This window comes from Tachyglossus aculeatus, chromosome 1 (genome assembly GCF_015852505.1).
Source record: "Tachyglossus aculeatus isolate mTacAcu1 chromosome 1, mTacAcu1.pri, whole genome shotgun sequence".
NCBI lineage: Eukaryota > Metazoa > Chordata > Mammalia > Monotremata > Tachyglossidae > Tachyglossus > Tachyglossus aculeatus.
This window is the reverse complement of record NC_052066.1, coordinates 87,451,076-87,475,268: the sequence shown is the minus strand read 5'-3', so window position 1 is coordinate 87,475,268 and position 24,193 is coordinate 87,451,076. Positions and strand designations below refer to the sequence as shown.

General features: G+C 42.1%; 1 protein-coding gene across 1 annotated transcript in view; it reads left to right on the top strand.

Moving 5' to 3' along the window:
• SPSB4 (splA/ryanodine receptor domain and SOCS box containing 4) overlaps window positions 1–23,146 on the top strand; it is a 235,948-nt gene extending 212,802 nt beyond the window's left edge. Inside the window, exon 3 of the mRNA XM_038750627.1 lies at window positions 23,006–23,146. Within this exon, the coding sequence (XP_038606555.1) occupies window positions 23,006–23,133 (128 nt within the window). The 3' untranslated portion in view covers window positions 23,134–23,146. The remainder of the gene's footprint in view (window positions 1–23,005) is intronic.
• Window positions 23,147–24,193: the final 1,047 nt, after the last annotated feature.

Genomic DNA, 24,193 nt, shown 5'->3' with positions numbered 1-24,193 from the left:
GTGGGGGATGAATTTTTACATATAATTTTAAACTGAGCCAGTGTTTATCTCACATATTACTAAATCTGCCTTCTCATCTGAAATTAATGTAGCCTTGACAGGAATCAACACATTATCCAGCGTTTAGAATAGTGACTGGCAATCAATCAATCAATCAATCAATCGTATTTATTGAGCGCTTACTATGTGCAGAGCACTGTACTAAGTGCTTGGGAAGTACAAATTAGCATCACATAGAGACAGTCCCTACCCAACAGTGGGCTCACAGTCTAAAAGGGGGAGACAGAGAACAGAACCAAACATACCAACAAAATAAAATAAGTAGGATAGAAATGTACAAGTAAAATAAATAAATAAATAAATAAATAGAGTAATAAATATGTACAACCATATATACATATATACAGGTGCTGTGGGGAAGGGAAGGAGGTAAGACGGGGGGATGGAGAGGGGGACGAGGGGGAGAGGAAAGAAGGGGCTCAGTCTGGGAAGGCCTCCTGGAGGAGGTGAGCTCTCAGCAGGGCCTTGAAGGGAGGAAGAGAGCTAGCGCGGCGGATGGGCAGAGGGAGGGCATTCCAGGCCCGGGGGATGACGTGGGCCGGGGGTCGATGGCGGGACAGGCGAGAGCGAGGTACAGTGAGGAGATTAGTGGTGGAGGAGCGGAGGGTGCGGGCTGGGCAGTAGAAGGAGAGAAGGGAGGTGAGGTAGGAGGGGGCGAGGTGATGGAGAGCCTTGAAGCCCAGGGTGAGGAGTTTCTGCTTGATGCGCAGATTGATCGGTAGCCATTGGAGGTTTTTGAGGAGGGGAGTAATATGTCCAGAGCGTCTCTGGACAAAGATAATCCGGGCAGCAGCATGAAGTAAGGATTGAAGTGGAGAGAGACACGAGGATGGGAGATCAGAGAGAAGGCTAGTGCAGTAGTCCAGACGGGATAGGATGAGAGCTTGAATGAGCAGGGTAGCAGTTTGGATGGAGAGGAAAGGGCGGATCTTGGCAATGTTGCGGAGCTGAGACCGGCAGGTTTTGGTGACGGCTTGGATGTGAGGGGTGAATGAGAGAGCGGAGTCGAGGATGACACCAAGGTTGCGGGCTTGTGAGACGGGAAGGATGGTAGTGCCGTCAACAGAGATGGGAAAGTCAGGGAGAGGACAAGGTTTGGGAGGGAAGACAAGGAGCTCAGTCTTCGACATGTTGAGCTTTAGGTGGCGGGCGGACATCCAGATGGAGATGTCCTGAAGGCAGGAGGAGATGCGAGCCTGGAGGGAGGGGGAGAGAGCAGGGGCAGAGATGTAGATCTGGGTGTCATCAGCGTAGAGATGATAGTTGAAGCCGTGGGAGCGAATGAGGTCACCAAGGGAGTGAATGTATATTGAGAACAGAAGGGGACCAAGCACTGAACCTTGGGGAACCCCCACAGTAAGAGGATGGGAGGGGGAGGAGGAGCCTGCAAAAGAGACTGAGAAAGAACGACCGGAGAGATAAGAGGAGAACCAGGAGAGGACGGAGTCTGGCACATAGTAAGCACTTAACAAATGCCATTATTATTATTATTATTGTTATTATTGCAGTCGGTCAGTCTGTCAATCTTATTTATTGAGCGCTTACTGTGTGCAGAGCACTGTACTAAGCGTTTGGGAGAGTACAATAGAACAATATAATAGACACACTCCATACCCACAATGAACTTACAGTCTGGTGGCAGAGACCAACATTAATATAAATAAATATAATTTTAATTAAAATAAAAATACATAAGTGCTGTGGGGCTGGGGCGGGGAGATGAATAAAGGGAGCAAGTCAGGGCAATGCAGAGGGGAGTGGAAGAAGAGGAAAGGAGGGCAAAGTCAGGGAAAGCCTGCTGGAGGAGATGTGCCTTCAATAAGGCTTTGAAAGTGGGGAGAGTAATTGTCTGTCAGATATGAGGAGAGAGGGTATTCCAGATCAGAGGCAGGATGTTGCTGAGAAGTCGGCAGCAAGATTAATGATGCCTAATAGACTAGCAACGTGGGTTTCAGACTTGGACTTCACATTTTTCTCTGAAACTCTTTGGCTCTTTGATACCAAAATTAGCAAGTGGAGTGAGGTGAAGAGAACAAGGAGAAAAGTACTAGTCTTGTTATGTGAAAAACCAATGGAAAGATTATATTTGTTACAGGTTAGTATCTTTGGCACTAATGGTTTCTAGTTTAGATGGTGTGGAGACTTCTCTTCAGCATTGGAAATTTATTTTAAAGGTTTTACAGGATTAAAAACAGAGCTGATTCTCTTTAGCTTCTCCCAAAGCTCAAGGCAGAGCCTACATCAACTTCAATTTGCCTCTTTAATAATAATAATGATGGTATTTGTTAAGCGCTTACTATGTGCAAAGCACTGTTCTAAGCGCTGGAGAGGTTACAAGGTCATCAGGTTGTCCCGTGTGGGGCTCACAGTTTTAATCCCCATATTACAGATGAGGTAACTGAGGCACAGAGAAGTTAAGTGACTTGCCCAAAATCACATAGCTGACAGTTGGCGGAGTCGGGATTTGAACCCATGACCTCTGACTCCAAACCCCGTGCTCTTTCCACTGAGCCACACTGCTTCTCATGGCTTTGGATCTTTGGCTCTAGGGATCTAGACTTAAGCCTACTAAAGCAAGCTGCGGATCTGTGGCCCCTGTTATTATGCAAACTGAAGTTCTTCACTGAGCCCGTAGGTACTTGGGCTATCAAATTATTGTCACTGACAAGTTTCAATTAATATTATTGAGCATCATATATTGAATGCTGCAAGAAAGCATAAATCCACTCACAGGACCAAGAAAGTGGAACATTTAAGGCATTTTTATGGCTGGAGGTAAGGGCTTTCATTAAGTGAAAAATGTCCAAAGTGCTAATAGCTCTAAGTAAATTAAAGCTTAAAACCCCAGAAAATTCTTCTATATTAGTTTTTCATGTCACAAGCTACCTAGACACCTCTAGCCGCTGCAAGATACTCATTGTGAGAATCTGTGGCCAATTTCATTGCTCCTTTTGAAGAAGTAACAACTGTGAACAAATCCAACATAGTTACAGATTTCAGCAGACTGTGGTTTTGCCACCCTGGGGACAGAGCTACCAGTTGAAATTACAGAATTTTAATGAACCCCTTTGAAATTCAATTATCTGAGCTTTAATTTTTATCTTTGTCCCGCAGATTTATCCAGCACCTCTGTGATAGCAAAATGGTCATTTGAGAGAGATTTTCTGATGGGTTAATCTTTGAGGTCTGGACACCATCCGACCACCCTACTAGCTTTTCCCCAGGGTGCAATTTCAGCTCTTAGACTTAGGTTTCCCAGGGAAAAGTTGGTATTTAATGGACTAAGCCCTGGGCTTTATTTGAAATGAAAGGCACAGAATTGTAGTCAATTAATACCAAAAAAAAAAAAAAATAGGGGACAAAGACTTGGATGGCAAATGAAAAGGTACGACCTCCTCTCTCTTGACCCCATCCATCTCTCTCAGCACATCACACCCCACCTCACCTCCCTACCCTCTCTACCCATTCTTGATAACCAGATTACTGCTCTCAATTCCACCCTCTCTACTCAACTCGCTCGCTCTCGTTTCCCTTCGTTGCTCTCGGATCACTGCCACTGTCAGCCTCCTTCGTTCTTATGCTTGAGCTACTGAACACTCTGGCGAAAGTCTAAATACCAAGCCAAACTTGTTCACTTTAAATTTATCCATTCCTGCCTCAATTTTGCCCTCTCCTCTGCCAGGCAAAACTATTTTTCTTCCCTTATTGACACCCATGCCCATCACCCCCATCAGCTGTTCTGGACATTTAACTCCCGCCTCAAGCCCCCTGTTTCTCCCCCTCCTCCATTCCTCACCCACAATGATCTGGCCACCTATTTCATTAGTAAAATTAACTCCATCAGGTCTGAGTTCCCTAAATGCACCCCTCCCCCTTCTCCAACTCTCAACCCTCTCTGCTATTCTCCCATACTTCCCAGCAGTATCTTCAGATGAGATCTCCTCCCTCCTCTCAAGTGCCACCCCATCCACCTGTGCTTTGGGCTCCATTCCCTCTCATCTTATGAAAACTCTCGCCCCTTCCCTCCTCCCCTCCTTAACTTCCATCTTCAACTGCTCACTCTCCACTTGTTCCTTTCCCTTTGCCTTCAAATATGCCCATGTCTCCCCCATCCTACAAAAACCCTCTCTTGACCCAACTGCCATTCTTGTTATTGCCCTATCTCCCTCATACCCTTCCTTTCCAAACTCCTAGAATGAGTCATCTACACTCACTGCCTCAAATTCCTCAACTCCAACTCTCTCCTAGACCCCCTCCAATCTGGATTCCGTCCCCTACACTCCATCAGAACTGCCCTCTCATAGGTTACCAATGACCTCCTTCTTGCCAAATCCAATGGCTGCTGCTCTATCCTAACCCTCCTCAACCTCTCACCTGCCTTCACCACTGTGGATCACCCCCCTCTCCTCAACACACTATCCAACCTTGGCTTCACAGACTCCATCCTCTCCTGGTTCTCCTGTTATCTCTCTGGCCATCCATTCTCAGGCTCCTTCGAGGGCTCCTCCTTCTTCTCCCATCCCCTTACTGTAGGGGTTCATCAAGGGTCAGTTCTTGGTCCCCTTCTGTTCTCCATTTATACTCACTCCCTTGGTGAACTCATTTGCTCCCACGGCTTCAACTATCATCTCTACGTTGATGACACCCAAATCTACATCTCCGCCCCTGTTCTCTCTCTCTCCCTCCAGGTTCGTATCTCCTCCTGCCTTCAGGACATCTCCATCTGAATGTCTGCCCGCCATCTAAAACTCAACATGTCCAAGACTGAGCTCCTTATCTTCTCTCCCAAACCCCTTGTCCTACCCCTTTCCCCTCCCCACAGCACTTGTGTATATTTGTACTTATTTATTACTCTATTTTATTAATGATAGCTACAATTCTATTTATTCTGATGGTACTGACACCTGCCTACTTATTTTGTTTTGTTGTCTGTCTCCCCCTTCTAGACTGTGAGCCCATTGTTGGGTAAGCACTGCCTCTATATGTCGCTGATTTGTACTTCCCAAGGGCTTAGTATAATGCTCTGCATACATTAAGCACTCAATAAACACGATTGAATGAATGAACGAATGAATGAATCTGACATTGGAGGAAATGGGTGGATAGGTTAAGCTGCTAGGTGGGGGAATAAAGACAGGATGGGTAACCCCCAAGACTCTAGAAGAAACGAAAACAATGCTTAGTCTTAGGAGTTGGGAAAGTCTAAACTGCTGAGACAGTTTCACCCCTTCTGGGACCTTTAGGGGAAGACCCTGAAAGACAGATGCAAGTAGAATAATGTATGCCCCCTCTCTGAGTGAGTGCTATGTAGTCCCTCAAGGCTCAGTTCTGCATTCCCATCTAATTGCCATCTACATCCACCAGCTGGGATAACTCATTCACTCCCACGGCTTCAGTTACCACCTCTACATGGATGATTCCCAAATCTACCTCTCCAGCCTTGACCTCTTTCCTTCTCTTTAGTTACACATGTCCTCCTGCCTTCAGGACATCTCTACTTGGATATTCCACCGACACTTCAAGCACTCCCCCAAAAGGACTCATCTGTTCATCTGCCCACCCAAACTCTGTCTTCTCCATGACTTTTCCAACATTGTAGACAGCACCACCCTCCTCCCAGTCTCACAAACCAATAATCTTGTCATTATCCTTAACTCATTCTCTCTCATTCAACCACATTCAACTCTCATTCAATTCATCACCAAATCCTTTTGGTCCAACCTTCACAACATTTCTAAAATCTACCCTTTCCTCTCCAACCAAACTGCTACTGTGCTGATCCAAACACTTATCCTATCCCACCTAGACCACTCTATCTACCTCCTCACTGACCTCCCAGCTCCAGTGTCTCCCTATTCCAGTCCATTTTTCACTCTTTGGCCTGGACCATTTCTCTAAAAAAATACGCTCAGTTCACATCTCCCCACTTCTCCAAAACTTCTAATGGCTGCCCATTTATCTCCTCATCAAACAAATCCCCCCTACCCTTGGATTTAAGGCACTCAATCAGCTATCCATTCATTCATTTAATTGTATTTATTGAGCACTTACTGTTTGCAGTCCACTGCACTAAGTGCTTGGAAAGTACAATTTGATAACAAATAGAGAAAATCACTACCCAACAATGGGCTCACTGTCTAGAAGGGGGGAAACAGACAACAAAACAAAAGAAGTAGACAGGCATCAATAGCATCAAAATAGATAAATAGAATTATAAATGTATACACATCATTAATAAAATGAATATAATAGTAAATATGTACATATATACACAAGTGCTGTGGGGCAGGGAGAGGGGTAGGGCAGAGGGAGGGAGTTGGGGCAATGGGCAGGGGAGTAGGAGCAGAGAAAAAGGGGGCTCAGTCTGGAGGAGGTGAGCTTTCAGTAGGGCTTTGAAGGGGGGAACTGTGTTTGGCAGATAATAATAATAACAATGATGGCCTTTGTTAAGCACTTACCATGTGCCAAGCACTGTTCTAAGCATTGGTCTGTGAGGAGGGAGGGTATTCCAGGCCAGAGGTGGGACGTGGGCCAGGGGTCGAGGGTGGGATGGGCAAAAATGAGGCACAGTGATAAGGTTAGCCCCAGAGGAGCAGAGTGTGCTGCAGGCTGGGCTGTAGAAGGAGAGAAGGGAGGTTAGGTAGGATGGGGCAGGGTGATGGAGAGCTTTGAAGGCAATAGTGAGGCATTTTTGCTTGATATGAAGGTTTATATACAACCACTGGAGATTTTTGAGGAGGGGAATACAGGTCCAGAATGTTTCCATAGAAAGATAATCTGGGCAGAAGAGTGAAGTATAGACTGAAGTGAGAAGAGACAGGCAGTTGGGCAATCAGAAAGTATGCTGATGCAGTAGTCCAGTCAGGATATAATAATAATAATAATAACAATAATAATAATAATAATAATAATAATAATAATAATAATAGCATTTATTGAGAGCTTACTATGTGTGAAGCACTGTTCTAAGCACTAGGGAGGTTACAAGGTGATCAGGTTGTCCCACAGGGGGTTCACAGTCGTGGTCCCCATTTTACAGATGAGGTAGCTGAGGCACAAAGAAGTTAAGTGACTTGCCCAAAGTCACACAGCTGACAATTGGCAGAGCTGGGATTTCAACCCACAACCTCTGACTCCAAAGCCTGGGCTCTTTCCACTGAGCCATGCTGCTTCTTTTATGATGAGTGATTGTACTAACAACATAGCGGTTTGGATGGAGAGGAAAGGGCAAATCTTAGCGATGTTCTGAAGGTGAGCCCAGCAGGTTTTGGTGATGGATTGGATATGTGGTGTGAATTAGAGAGTGGAGTCAAGGATGATATCAAGGTTGTGAGCTTGTGAGGTGGGAAGGTTGGTAGATGGTAATGCCAACAGTGATGGGAAAGTCAAGGAGAGGATGGGGTTTGGAAGGGAAGATAAGGAGCTCAGTCTTGGACATGTTGGTGGGAGGATATCCAGGTGGAGATATCGTGAAGGCAGGAGGCAATGTGAGCCTGGAAGGAGGGAGAACAGGGGAGGAGATGTAGATTTAGGTATCATCTGTGTAGAGATGATAATTGAAGCCATGGGAGTAAATGAGTTCACCAAGGGAGTAAGTATGGATGGAGAATAGAAGGGGACCAAAACCTGACCCTTGAGGAACCCCTACGGTTAGGGGATGGGAGGGAGAGGAGGAGCCTGTGAAGGAAACTGAGAATTAATGGCCAGAGAGATGAGGAAAGCCAGGAGAGGACCGAGTTTGTGAAGCCAAGGTATAACGTGTGAATAATGTCTCCCCTTCCTCCTTAGCCTCTCTCAGCAGCCATAGCAACAAGCCCAAACATTTTGTACCTTTTCACGCTACAATATTTACAGTATATCGATCTCATCTGTCTTGTCACCAATCCCTTGCCCTTACCTTCCCTCTGGCCTGGCACTCCCTTCATTTGTTAATGGAGCTAATTCTTAAAACAAATTACTGAAGAGTACAGTCAAGGTTGGCTTGAGAAGAGTGAAGCATGCGAGCTGAAATCTAGTGGAATAGGAGAAAGATAAGTAGTGGGTAGAGGACAGTTTGAGTGCCTTAAATTAAACTTTTATCATGTATCTGCCCCAGTACTTTCATTCATTCATTCATTCAATCATATTTATTGAGTGCTTACTGTGTGCAGAGCACTGTACTAAGTGCTTGGGAAGTACAAGTTGGCAACATATAGAGATGGTCTCTACCCAACGACAGGCTCACAGTCTAGGCCTTCCCAGACTGAGCCCCCTCCTTCCTCTCCCCCCCACCTTACCTCCTTCCCCTCCCCACACCACCTGTATATATGCTTGTACATATTTATTACTCTATTTATTTATTTTATTTGTACATATTTATTCTATTTATTTTATTTTGTTAATATGTTTTGTTTTGTTGTCTGTCTCCCCCTTCTAGACTGTGAGCCCGCTGTTGGGTAGGGGCCGTCTCTATATATTGCCAACTTGGACTTCCCAAGTGCTTAGTCCAGTGCTCTGCACACAGTAAGCGCTCAATAAATACAATTGAATGAATGAATGGAGTGCTCAGTAAATACCAAGAATGTAATTGAGATGCAGTATGGCTTAGTGGATAGGGCATGGATCTAGGAGTCAGAAGGACCTGGGTTCTCATCCCAGCTCTGCCCACTTGTCTGCTGTGTGACCTTGAGCAAGTCACTTCACTTCTCTGTGTTTCAGTTACCTCATCTGTAAAATGGGAATTAAGTTTATGAGCCCCATGCACGACATAGGCTCTGTCTAATCTGATTATCTTTTATCTATCCTAGCGCTTAAAATAGTGCCTGGTACATAGTAAGTGCTTAACAAATGCCATAAAAAACAGATATTATTATTATTATATTATTAGACATAATAATAATAGTGGCATTTATTAACCACTTACAATGTGCAAAGCACTGTTCTAAGCGCTGGGGAGGTTACAAAGTGATCCAGTTGTCCCATGGGGGGCTCACAGTCTTAATCCCCATTTTACAGATGAGGGAACTGAGGCCCAGAGAAGTTAAGTGACTTGCCCAAAGTCACACAGCTGACAATTGGCAGAGATGGGATTTGAACCCATGACCTCTGACTCCAAAGCCTGCACTCTTTCCACTGAGCCACACTGCTTCTCTTAAGAAGACTAGACAGTAGGCTCCTTGTAAGCAAGGAACATGCCAACAAAACCTGTTATTCTGTACTCCCCCGAGCACTTAGTACAATGCTCTGCCCACAGAAGGCACGAATAAATTCCATGAATTGATTGATTGATGTAGGTTTAATGTGAGGGGAAAAGCACAAAGGCATTGCAGGCTCCCTAAAACACCGTCTATAATTGCATCATAACATTAAAATGTAGGTGGTTGGCACTACACATAATTTGGAAATGATGTTCATTCATTCATTCAATCATATTTATTGAGTGCTTACTGTGTGCAGAGCACTGTACTAAGCACTTGGGAAGTACAAGTCGGCAACATATAGAGACGATCCCTACACAACAACGGGCTCACAGTCTAGAAGGGGGAGACGGACAATGAAACAAAACATGACACAAGCTCGACTTACAGAAAGGATAAGGTGAGAAGCATCTTCTAGACTGTGAGCCCACTGTTGGGTAGGGACTGTCTCTATATGTTGCCAACTTGTACTTCCCAAGCGCTTAGTACAGTGTTCTGCACACAGTAAGCGCTCAATAAATACGATTGATTGATTGATTGAGCAGCAGTATGACCTAGTGGATAGTGCACAGGCATGGAAGGAGAGGACCTGGGTTCTACATCCCTGCCCTGCCACTTTCCTGCTGTGTGATCATGGGCAAGTCACTTCCCTTCTCTGTGCCTGATTTACTTAATCTGTAAAATGGGGATTAAATCCTCCACTCTCTGATTAAGACTGTGAGCCCTGTGGGATAAGGACCGTGTCCAACCTGTTTTCCTCGTATCCACCCCAGCACTTAGAACAGTGCATGACACAAAGTAGACTAGTGCTTAATAAATACCATTTGAAGAAAAAACAAAACACAAAGACCTTGTTCTCTGTCTCCTCTAGAGTGGTCGACATCTCTTTGTGGGTGACTGCTTATCTCCTTGCCACAGTAAAAGTGCTGGGAAGCTGCTCATGATCGTCTTTAATTCTCCCTGGCCATAAAACTAAATTAATCTATTTTCCTAACAGTAATTTTCCCCAGAATCTAAGTGAAGTTGCTAAAGGAAATTGCTAGTAACATATGGATCATTTTGAATGTGGTAGACAGTATCTGGAGATGGTAATTTGGCCTGCAGTGGCTTTGAATCCCCCTCGTCCCCCTCTCCATCCCCCCCATCTTACCTCCTTCCCTTCCTCACAGCACCTGTATATATGTATATGTGTTTGTACATATTTATTACTCTATTTATTTATTTATTTATTTATTTTACTTGTATATATCTATTCTATTTATTTTATTTTGTTAGTATGTTTGGTTTTGTTCTCTGTCTCCCCCTTTTAGACTGTGAGCCCACTGTTGGGTAGGGACTGTCTCTATATGTTGCCAACTTGTACTTCCCAAGCGCTTAGTACAGTGCTCGGCACACAGTAAGTGCTCAATAAATACGATTGATTGATTGATCTTACCAGTGGTCACCCATTCATTCATTCAATTGTATTTATTGAGTGCTTACTATATGCAGAGTAGCACTTGGGAGAATAACAAACAAACACGTTCCCTGCCCACAATGAGCTTACAGTCTAGAGGAGGGGAGACAGACATTAATATACATAAATAAATTCCTGATATGTACATAAGTGCTCTTTGTATTATAGATTACAAAACCCAGAAGGTCTTCTTTTCTGTAGAGATGAAGTGAACAGAGGAGAGAGGTGGGAAGCTGTGTGGCCTAATGGATAGAGAAGGGGCTGGGAGCCAGAGGGCCTGGTTTCTAATGCCAACTCTACCATTTGCCTGCTTTGTGACCTGTGCAAGTCACTTAACTTCTCTGTGCCTCAATGTCCTCATCTGTAAAATGGGGATTCAGTACCTGTTTTCCCTCCTACCTAGACCATGAGCCCTTTATGGAACAAGGAACAGTGTCTGAACCGATTAACTTGTACCTACCGCAGTATGTAGAACAGTGTTTGACACAGACTAAGTGCTTAAACAATACCACTTTAAAAGAGGAGAGGAATAGAGAATGGCATCTAACCATAGACAAAATTGAGATGTATGTTTATGAACAGGCACGCATGTGGTGGCAGGGCATGCATGGGCTTGTCAGCTTGCACTTGAGTCCTACCTCCCCCGTCGTGCCCAAATAATGTCCCGGCAAAGGGATTCAGTGTAGAGAATCAGGATTTTTATTTCTTATGAATTGAATGATGAAGATTGTTTTGCAGCCTGAAAGGGACTATTCTTATCATTCATCTTGTCTGCTGTATTAACTGATTTAGTTCCACAACAGAAAGCTGCCCAGACTTTAAGAAGCAACTCGAAGGAACTACCCTACGATCAGTCAGGTTAATGATGGTTTACTATGAATTCTGGCCCTTCCAAAAAAGAGCAAGATATTTCTTATGACAGGAATGTCATTTGAGGGGAAATTTTAAAATCATATTAGTATTTCCCACTGCAACTCTTTTACAGTAAAAATTCAGTGAAGAGCCACAGAGTTTGCAGAAATTTTAATTCTACACTTCAGTTTCCACAGGACCCTAGAAGCTTTCTATCCACCATATAATAGATTAGGTTACTCTACCTTGTCAGATGGAACACACATTACTTTGTTACTACATTTGTCTTAGAAAACCCCACATTCTTGACAGCTAATTTCCTGTCTGAACTAATAAAAGCAGGAAAAGTATTTAGCAAGCCATTCAATAAATGAAATGCCTGAAAGCCTCATGCTTTCTTGCTATACCGTCTTTTAAATGTAAATAAGTCTGGATCCTCTTTTTACCAAAGTTTGCACAGTATCTCTCAGCACTGAATATTAGCAATACCATTATATAGGACATGGTTGGTGATATGAGTGATGAGCATGGCAACAGTCTGAATGAAATTGTTAGCCCATGATATATTAATGAATCATATTTACTGAGCATTTATTGTGTGGTGAGCACTGCACCTGGGAGAGTACAGCATATCAGAGTTGGTAGACACGTTCCCTGTCCACAGTGAGCTTACAGTCTAGAGTGGAATCTTGAAGGACTTCAGAATTGAAAGAAAAATCTTGGAACAGTCCACAAGTATTTATTGACTGCCCGTCGATCCAAAACAATATACTTAAGACAGGCATGCCCACTAAGGCACTGTTCCACTGTGTTTTTCCCAGTGTCCAAGTGGTCCTGTCCAGCCCAGCTGTCCTCAAAAATAAGGGATTAGAATTGGGAAAAACAGCCTCTGCTATCACGGAGTGGGGAAGTGAATTCACTACTATTATTTTTAACTAAATCCTGTTGCAAACCAAATTGCATTTTGTTTCCTCCTTGGACACCTGAAATATTTGGATTCAGATTAGTTGTTACTTCTGTGATGGGCATATTTAAAAAAAAATCTGAGGGAATTTTTTTTTCTTTAGATTTTACCTTGTTTACAAATTGAGAGAAATAGAATAGGGCTGTGATGGCATTTTGGACTATCAGACACTGCAATTACATGATTATCATGGGCTATGCTGGACACACAATACCATAAGATCAATCAACCAATCAACTGTATTTATTGGGCGCTTACTGTGTGCATAGCACTGTACCAGTGCTTGGGAAAGTACAATTTAAAAGAGTTGGTAGACATGTTCCCTGTCCACAAGGAGATCATCTCACATGAAGGTTTTTGGGGATGTAAACCAAACTTGCCCAAACATAGAACCATCCCTCCACACCCTGACCATCCCGTGTGCTCCACAATCATTGTGGCCCTTTCCTGGATCCAAGTGATCATGGGCCATGTCCGAGACACTAAATTCGACACAGGAGCCATACTAGAAGGACACTGAAATTTAAAATATTAGATATAAATGTATCTGCTGAAACTATATAGGGGACACATGTACATATTTGTAATTTATTTATTTATATTAATGTTTGCCTTCCCCCTCTAGACTGTAAGTTCTTTGTGAGCCCACTGTTGGGCAGGGACTGTCTCTATATGTTGCCAATTTGTACTTCCCAAGCGCTTAGTACAGTGCTCTGCACATAGTAAGTGCTCAATAAATACGATTGATGATGATGATGATGATGGGCAGGGAATTTATCTGTTTATTGTTGTATTGTACTCTTCCAAGCACTTAGTACAGTGCTCGGCACACAGTATGCTCTCAATAAATATGATTGAATAGAAGAGGCACCCCAGCTGAAAACTGGCCCCCTAGACTGAGCTCTAGTTTAAGTTTAAAAGAAAATATAATATGATATTTGTTAAGCACTTACTATGTGCAATCACTGTGCAGATATGACACATTTAGGTGATCCGATCCTTGTACCACATGGGGCTTACAGCCTAGTGGGTGAGAGACGAGGTACGCATGGTGACAAAAGCAGAAATCATCAATCGTATTTATTGAGCGCTTACTGTGTGCAGAGCACTGTATTAAGCGCTTAAATCTGCCGGATCTTGCTTGAAATACATCTGACAGTTGCTGATCCAGGACTATTAACTAGGGAGTTGTTACATTGAACTTGAATCTTAGTCCGAGTCTTCTGGAAGCTTACTGAAATGCACGGCAAGATTTTGGGATTCTATCCACCCACCCCCATTTATAATAGGAATGGGCTTTTGACAGACACTTGCTTTGCATTTTTGCAGTATCCTGAAAGGAAACCTTTGGTTTCCTGTTAGAATTTGCCTCATGGCATTGAGGTATCTCACTTGGAATCAAATTCCCAAATCGTAGACGAAAGTGAAAGGGTCTTTCTAGTTCAGTGCTCTGCTCACAGAACATTCTTAATAAATACTATTGATTGAATGATTCTAATGAATTCCTTTTTCTTTTTCATGGAAACTCAACTGATCTTTCTTTTCCTTTCATGGATTGAACGGTATACTCCTAGGAAAACTTTTTTGTTACTGGTTGGGTTTTCAAAGTTTGTGTCAGTCAAATAATCTGAAAGCTAGATATTGTTCATAACATGTCTCATATGTCATGTATAGTGTTTAGCACGCTGGAAGTGACTAAAGTTGAAAAATACAAAGAAAACATTGTAGGTGTAAATATGGAGAAGCAGTGTGGCCTAGTCGATAAGAGTACGGGCTTGAGAGTCAGAAGGACTTGGGTTCTAATCCCAGCTCTGCCACTTGTCCGTCTCTGTGACCTTGACAAATTGCTTAATTTCTCTGTGCCTCAGTTACCTCAGATGTAAAATGGGGATAAAGATTGTGAGCCCTGTATGGGACAGGGATTATGTCTAACCTGATTACTTGTATCTACTCTAGCACTTACTACAGTGCCTGGCACATAGCTAGCACTTAACAAATACTGTTAAAAAAAATAGATAACCTGGATAAGAAGCATCCTATGCTAGAGAACAGGAAAATCAAAATTTGCTATTTTCCAGACTCCCCAAATGAGCTTTAAAGCTAAGTGTGACCTCTTTTCTCTTTTGGTGCAAATATTTAAAATCAATAAAAGTATTAGTTTAAATATTACATTTTTACCGTTAGGGTACTACTAATTGCTTAAGAAAGCCATTTTCTTTCTACCTAATTTTAGATCAAAATATCCCTTATATGAGATAATGAAATGTTTGCATTGTACAAAGAAATACAGTGAAAGGAAAGTAAAGAATGATTTTGCCAACAAGTGATACTGTTGGCAAAATCCTAACTGTATTGAATGTTAGGACATCCCTGATGCTTCACACTTTCACATATATCAGAATAAATGCTCAGGTTGTCTTTGACATATTTTTAAATTTCATTCGTTCATTCAGTCTTATTTATTGAGCACTTACTGTGCCCAGAGCACTGTACTAAGCCCTAGGGAGAGTACAGTGCAACAGTAAAGAGTAAACAGACACATTCTCTCCACAAGGAGCTTACAGTCTAGAGGTGGGGAGACAGACATGAACAGAAATAAATACATTACAATACATGAGTGCTGTGGGGCTGAGAGGGGAGAAGAACAAAGAACAAAACCACACTGCTGTTCTCTAACTAGGGGTGAATTGAGTAGACTTTTAAAAATTAAATGTTGTGTGAAACCTATCATACAGTTGGAAAATGCTTTTTTTAAAGATTACAATTTCACATTTGATTTTTTGAAGAACAAAATTTTGTTTCAAAATTTTTAGAGAGGCTTCAGTATGGAGAAAGAAAAATTATGTAGTGTTTTGGATTGCAAAACATGTTTAGTGGTTGAAGTTAAACAACTGTTGTATTTACTCATGTTCAGAACTTCAATTACCTTTTCTTTTTCTATGATTGTGAAGTTCTACATTCATCTGATGACTACAGAAAGGCTAAATGTTAAAGAAAACATTTGAATAACACTTTACTCAAAATACTTACAGGTGCTTTTTAGAGATAACTTATAGTTACTATTTTCGATTATCATTATGTAGAAGATGCTGAACCACCTTTCAAATGAAAGTTTTTTAATATATATTTTACCACTTGACTGATCCAATTAAGGGAATCTGAATTATATTTAAACACAATGGTGGTAAAATCATATTCAGTGACATTGGCTAGGAAAAGCAAACCAATTCTAACATTTTCCTAAAGTTTCAGTATTATGGTCCTCTGTGTGACTCCATCTCCTCTCTATATAGAGATACATTTTTTATAAGAAGTCCCTGAATTAGCCAGGCAAGCAAAAGCTTTCTATTTTCAAATTCTGAAAAGCTTTGGAAATCATCAAAAGATTTTGCTTTTGTATAGATTTGAGTCATCATTCAAAGGATGAAATGAATGAACCTATTTTGCATTGCAACAATTACCTTCTGAGTTATGGTTTTACTGTATAGACAGCTTTGTTCCTGTCTGTTGTCGAGAGCTCGGCAACAGAGGCAATAACTTATTATAAATTCTTACCAGCTTCTATAGTAACTACCTAAGAGCCCCAGTGAATCCTTACAGTCATAGGGCAGACCTCTAGACTGTAAGCTCATTGTTGGCAGGGAACACGTCTACCAACTCTGTTGTACTGTACTCTCCCAAGTGCTCTCTGCACACAGTAAGTGCTCAGTAAATGTTATTATTGATAACAAGACAGAGCTAGGCAAAGGTGATTGCTTAACCAACCTAATTGCTAATTGAAAACATCATTTTTAAAATTTATTCCTTTCTGTATTTATTTTTACTGCCATTTGTTAAGAGCTTACTGTACATCAGGCGCTGTTCTAAGCAGCGGGGAAGATTCATTCATTCAGTTGTATTTATTGCACACATACTGTGTGCAGAGCACTGTACTAAGTGCTTGGGAAGTACAAATAGCCAACACATAGAGACGGTCCCTACCCAACAGTGGGCTTACAGTCTAGAAGATAATGTATTTGTTAAGCGCTTACTATGTGCCAAGCACTGTTCTAAGCACTGGAGGGATACAAGTAATCAGGTTGTCATACGTGGAGTTCACAGTCTTAATCCCCATTTTACAAATGAGGGAACTGAGGCCCAGAGAAGTTAAGTGACTTGCCCCAAATCACACAGCTGACAAGTGGCGGACCCTGGATTAGAACCAATGACCTCTAACTCCCAAGCCCGTGCTCTTTCCACTTGAGCCACGCTGCTTGAGGGCAGATAATAATAATAATAATAATGATGATGGCATTTGTCAAGCGCTTACTATGTGCAAGCACTGTTTCTAAGCGCTGGGGAGGATACAAGGTGAGCAGGTTGTCCCACGCGCTCACAATGTTTAATCCCCATTTTACAGATGAGATAACTGAGGCACAGAGAAGTTAAGTGACTTGCCCAAAGTCACAGCTGACAAGTGTTGGAGCCGGGATTAGAACCTACCTCCTCATGACTCCCAGCCCCGTGCTCTATTCACTAGGCAAGCAACTAAACATTGGGATTTGAAACTAGAAGTGGTCCATCTGTATTTACACAGATGCTTATAATAATGGCATTTGTTAAGTGCTTACTATGTGCCAAGCACTGTTCTAGGCACTGGAGAGGATACAAGGTGATCAGGTTGTCCCACGTGGGGTCACAATCTTAATCCCCATTTTACAGATGAGGTAACTGAGACACAGAGAAGTTAAGTGACTTGCCCAAGGTCACACAGCTGACAATTGGCAGAGTGGGGATTTGAACCCATGACCTCTGGCTCCCAAGCCCGCGCTGTTTCCACTGAATGCTCTAGTTGCCGTTAAAAATGCACTTTGAGTTACCCCACACACTAATAAGGTCCAAGATTAGTGGAAAGAAAGAGCCCACTCTGAGGCACAGGTGGCCGATCTCTTCCAGGGCTTCTTGGACCAGGTTGCCCAAAGACAAGATAGGCAGAGGTGGAGTGAGCCACAGTCAGACATGCGGGTCTGGTGGCACAGGGTTAATGCCAACTCAGCCCATCAACAATGTTGATTGACCTCTGCCCATTCACGGGGTTGAGGATACTGAATACACCTTTGCCACCCTGGAAGTACATGCATTTTGTTAGGGGCTTTATGTACTGACCTTTTGTGAAATCCACAGAACCTTGAGAGTGATTCCCATTCCCTTTCATTCCATTCCCTTCCCATTCCCTTCAGTATTGCCATTCCCTTCAAAGCCCTACTGAGAACTCACCTCCTCCTGGAGGCCTTCCCAGACTGAGCCCCCCTTTTCCCCTCCTCCTCCCCATCCCTCCAGCCCTACCTCCTTCCCCTCCCCACAGCACTTGTATATATTTGTACAGATTTATTACTCTATTTAATTTACTTGTACATATTTACTATTCTATTTATTTTGTTAATGATGTGCATATAGCTTTAATTCTATTGGTTCTGACAATTTTGACACCTGTCTCCGTGTTTTGTTTTGCTGTCTGTCTCCCTCTTCTAGACTGTGAGCCTGTTGTTAGGTAGGGACCGTCCCTATGTGTTGCCGACTTGAACTTCCCAAGCGCTTAGTACAGTGCTCTGCACACAGTAAGCGCTCAATAAATATAATTGAATGAATGAATGAATATAGCTTTAATTCTAGTGGTTCTGACGATTTTGACACCTGTCTCCATGTTTTGTTTTGATGTCTGTTTCCCTCTTCTAGACTGTGAGCCCGTTGTTGGGTAGGGACTGTCTCTATGAGTTGCCAACCTGAACTTCCCAAGCGCTTAGTACAGTGTTCTGCACACAGTAAGTGCTCAATAAATATGATTGAGTGAATGAATGAATGAATGAGTGCCCTGTGGGGACTCCTGGCCCTCCCTTTCCCCTCAAGACCATTTTGCTCCCATCCAAAGAACCCTGTGAATATGGGCGCTGCTTCCAAGTTAGCTGAGGCGAAGGAAGGCCAGCAGTGTGGCTCAGTGGAAAGAGCCTGGGCTTTGGAGTCAGAGGTCATGGGTTCAAATCCAGACTCTGCCACATGTCTGCTGTGTGACCTTGGGCAAGTCACTTAACTTCTCTGAGCCTCAGTTACCTCATCTGTAAAATGGGGATTAAGACTGTGAGCCCCACGTGGTACAACTTGATCACCTTGGATCCCCCCCCAGCGCTTAGAACAGTGCTCTTCACATAGCAAGCGCTTAACAAATGCCATCATTATTATTATTATGCTGAAGATAACTATGCCATACGCAAAATCATCTGGTACCAAATTGGTATTGGACAGGGGACAGATCAGCTGAGATCCAGCTGCCCAGCTTCAAAGTGGGCTAATAGGTGTGGGTTTTTGGGCTCTGATTCCAGCTCCTCACACCCGTGAGTGGGCAGTTACACAAACAACCTAAGGCCTGAGTCCATCGTGGAAAACAGCCCTGGGAACGCTCACCTGTACCACATCCACCTTCTCGTGTTTGGCTGAGCATGAGCTATTTGGAACTCTTAGGTGTGCTACGTTCAGTCAGCCAACTGTAGGCCATGGAATTTCAGTGAATATCTTCACTCAGTATTAAGATGTAAGCCATTAAACCTATGTTTTTACAGGTGACTGACTGGCACTTGTGATGTAGAGGGAAACCTTTTGCCCCGGTTTATTTAGAACAGTGGTTAAGGGTTTGGATAGAAAGTTGAAGATTATGGGTGGTTCTCAGTCCCTTTCCTAACTGATGAGCAAAAAGAGCACCATTGAATAATAATAATTATAATGATGGTATTTCTTCATTCATTCATTCATTCATTCATTCAATTGTATTTATTGAGCACTTACTGTGTGCAGAGCACTGTACTAAGCGCTTGGGAAGTGAAGAGACTTGCCCAAGGTTACACAGCCAACAAGTGGCAGAGCTGGGCTTGCAACCCAGGTTCTTCTAACACCCAGGCCCATGTTCTATCCAGTAGACCATGCTGCTTCTCAAACTCTTATCCATTTGGGCTACCTTGGAGAAAAGATCTTAAGAGAATGTACAGAAAGCCTAGATTGATATTACATCACGTATGATCCTCTTGTTTTAAAGTGAAGGTCTAATGATAGAAGAAGCTGCAAGGCCTAATGGAAAGAGAACCAGAGATCTGGGTTCTCATTCCAGTTCTGTCCCTGGCTTGCTGTGTCACCTTGGGCAAGTCACTTAACCTCTCTGGGTGTCAGTTCCCTCATACATAAATTGGGAATTGGACGGAGAGCTTTGCATGTGGAAAAGGGGCTGTGTCTTATCTCATAATCTTGTCTCCTCCCTAGTGCTTCACAGAGTAAGGACTTTTTAAATGGTATTTGTTAAGAACTCATTATGTGCTAGACACTGTAATAATAATAATAAGCACTTACTATGTTCCAGGCACTGTTCTAAATTCTGAGATAGATATAAGATAATTGGGTTGGATACATTCCCTGTCACACACAGGGCTCACCGTCTTAATCCCCATTTTACAGATGAGGGAACTGAGGCACAAAGACGTTAAGTGACTTCTCCAAGGTCATACATCAGGCAAGTGGGCAGGGAAGTGTCTATTTATTGTCAAACTGAACTCTCCCAAGAGCTTAGTACAGTGCTCAGCATACTGTAAGCTCTCAGTAAATATGATTGATTGAATGAATGAATGAGCAGAGCAGGATTAGAACCCAGGTCATTCTGACTCACAGGCCCGTACTCTATTCACTAAGCAATACTGCTTCTCTACTACTGCACCTCTCATTGTACTAAGTACCAGGGTAGATACAACTAATCAGGTTGGACACTGTCCCTGTCCCACGTGAGACTCACAGTCTTAATCTCCAATTTACAGTTGAGGTAACAGGCACAAAGAAGTTAATGAGTGCCATCATAAAATGGCATCATTGAACGATTATTTTATTTGCCCTTCCCTACATAGATTGTGAGCCTCTTATAGGCTGAGGCCCAAATTTTAAGTTGCTTTTGGGTAATAACACTATGCTGCTTGTAAGCACTTAATAAAGTTAGTAACAATAATAACAACAAACTATGTTTTTACTGTTGGTATCCTTTCCATGTACTGTGAGTTCAGTTCTATTGCCTCCTTGGCATTTAAAGGCTAGTGAATTTAGCTTTAATGGAGGGGAAAATGCATCGTTTATTCCTTTAAGGAAATTTTAATATGTTATCTGGCCAACTAGCCAAAATAAATTTATAGGTGGAATTTTAGTTTCCTATTTAGTTTTGAAAGTCTCATAACATTTGCTATTTGGGCCAATAATCTGAGTCTCAGTCCTTCATAGCTGTTACTTGATAAGAGACATTTTTTTTCAGCCTGGATAAGCTTTCCTTCTTGACAGATAAGCTCACGCTGCTTACTTTCATACTAAGGTCAGGTAGAAACTTGTAGAATACATTGAGATATTTTCTTGGTTCTGTGTAGGGCCTGGAATCCTGGAAAGACCTCTTCACCAGGAATGGGTGGATTTCCTGAAGGGGAATTTGCATTGTAGCAGTGGTCTGCAGAATATCAGCATCAAGAAGTAGCCAAAATAGAGAGTGGAGAGCTGGGATTCGTATTGAACAATCAATCAATTATATTTATTGAATGCTTACTGTGTGCAGAGCACTGTAGTAAGTGTTTGGGAGAGTACATTATAGCAATGTAAAAGATACGTTCCCTTCCCACAGTGTTGTATGTGCTAGGGTGGAGTCTAGAAGCCTGGGAATGGGTGAAGCACCCACTGTTGGGTAGGGACCGTCTCTATATGTTGCCAATTTGTACTTCCCAAGTGCTTAGTACAGTGCTCTGCACAAAGTAAGCGCTCAATAAATACGATTGATTGATTGATTGAAGCGGAAGCTGATGAGGCAACAGTTATGTGTTGAAATGTTGTTTCTTTTTGTCCATAACTCATTCAATTCCTGGTAAACTTGGATCCCCTCTCCAGTGCTACCCTTTCACCAGGAACCACTGTTCTGCAGATTGATGATCCCTGAGGGATGAATTGCTTTTGGATCATATTTATTTAGAGGGGAATCTACATTATGTTTTCAATCCAGAAAATTATGTTAAAAAAACAAATTTTCCAGTAGGAACCCTGAAAGGGAGTTAGATTACCATGGTCAAGAAGTCATTGACATAAGACTCTTTGGAAACATAAATGGAATTTACAACTTTTCTAAATGTAAACCTCATTTCAGCTTCACAACACTAGTCTTCAGTTTGGCACTAGCAACAGGGGATGGGAAATGGGTGAACTCGGCGTGGCTTCGTGGATAGAGCACAGGTCTGGAAATCAGAAGGTCATGGGTTCTAATTCCAACTCTGCCACGTAGAACGCTTAGAACAGTGCTTGGCACATAGTAAGTGCTTAACAAATACCTTAATCATTATTATTATTACTATTATTAATAAAAGTTGCAATGGGAGGGAGAAATTGGGGAGCAAGTTTAAACACAGTAGCAGCGTGGCTCAATGGAAAGAGCACGGGCTTTGGAGTCAGAGGTTATGGGTTCAAATTCTGGCCCCGCCAATTGTCAGCTGTGTGACTTTGGGCAAGTCACTTAACTTCTCTGGGCCTCAGTTACCTCATCCTTAAAATGGGGATTAAGACTGTGAGCCCCCCATGGGACAACCTGCTCACCTTGTAACCTCCTCTGTGCTTAGACAGTGCTTTGCACATAGAGCTTAATAAATGCCATCATTATTATTAGTAGTAGTAGTAGGGGGATGAAGCAGGAGAAGCCGAGGAGGGAGGGGGGTACTTGGTCACCAAGTAGAATCACCAGGGGTGAGGGCCAACATGTCCATTTTACTTCTGATGAAGCAAAATTTGGCCACCCAATCATAGCAGCCCTCTAATGTAGAACCATGAATAATAACTGTGGTATTTTTAAAGCACTTACTATGGGCCAAGCACTCTATTGAGCACTGGGGCAGAATCGAGATAATTAGGTCCCTCATGAGACTCACAGTCTAAGAAGGAGGGAGAACAAGTATTGAACTGATGCACAGAGAACTGAGGCAAGCGGAGTGACTTGCCCACAGGCCCATGCTCTTTCCACTAGGCCATGTTGCTTTTCCTAAGGCAGACTGCTACCCCTTTCCCTTCCATTACTCCTCTATAATTGAGATTACAATTCTGAGTAATTTTGGTATGAATTGGGAATCCAATCTTGGTCCAGGAATCCTTTCTAATCGTTTTACTGAAGGAAGATCGTTTTCAATTTGCAACATTCTGACTTGAACTACAGTTTTCTTGAATCAATTATGTGGTAAATCCAAGGACCGCCGATAGTGGGAAATTTTTGTCACCGGATTTTAAAGCATGAGGAGGAAGCATTTAGAAGCCTACTAATGTATTTCTGCCTAAGAAGACCTCATTTTTTTTTATGATTCTGAAAACGTTTTGGTACATAATGACCATTTCCTTTGGGCAATGTGGGACATTGAATGATTTCAAATGTCATTTGTTTGGACTGTGAATTTTAACTCTCTTTCATTTTTTAACTTTTAGCGGAGCCTCTGCCCTTAATGGACTTGTGCCGAAGATCAATTCGCTTTGCCCTTGGCAGAGAACGCCTGCATGAAATAGAATCTCTACCCTTGCCTCAATCTCTGAAAAATTATTTACAGTACCAGTAAGAAGCCTGAAATCCCCTGGCCTCAGAATTGGTGAAATCAATGCAAATGGCAGAAACTATTGTTTACATCAAAATATGAATCTTGGTGGACACGAGTGCTATTTAATTTTAATATATTTGTGTTTTTTTCATAAGTAAGTACAGCAGAACATTATGGGAATTATTAAATGTGAAAGATCTGGATTTGCTACAGATTTTAAGAAAACTGTTGGTCGCCAATCATGTTCTCTGTGATATACTGTAGTATCACGAAAGACTTATTTTGGTGTATGGTTTGCAAGCAAACCAAATTAAAATGGAGATACCATCATAAAGGTGATGCAAATTATTCAAAATGATGAATAAAATATTCCAGATGATAAATTTCTCTGTGATTCTGCATTTAAGATCTGCATTTAAATGGGTGATTGTACAGAGCATCAAAACTGATTTTATCGAAGTCAGAAAAAATTGCTTTTGAATAATAGATGAAGAAACCAGATGGCACAATGTATTCCAGTCTCTCCAAGACCAAATCTGATTCCTCTAAAGTTCTGTGTGATTTGTAATGATGCGGTTCATTATCTCAATATTCCAGGATACTCTATTTCAGAAAAAAAAGCTTATCTCTTTCTTTGTTTGAACAAAGTATTATTTTTACTTTATACAAATTCTAAATTCTTGGTGCCCTTTTTAATGTATATGTGATATATTGTTTATTTATCTGGTTAGATTATGTGGGGGCCTCTTTGTTTTTTTGTTTTGTTATTTTTTTTTTGAAGCTGTTTTCCATCCTGGAAGGACTGAATTTTGAAATGAGTTATTCATTTACAAGCCCAACCCACTTTTACAAGATGCTGCTTTTTATTTGCTTTTTCTTACATGTTTCACGTTAACTGCCTGATTTAGTTTTTAACTGGAAATTGTTGTAATGGCAGGATGTCAAATATTTAGACTGAGCTGCCTTCAGCATATTTTAATGTGAATTTACTGATGAATGAGAATTTCTAATAAAGTCTACTGTTCAGTCAATCAATCCACTTTTCATTTAACGCCTGGATCTGCACAGTGGGGTGTTGGAG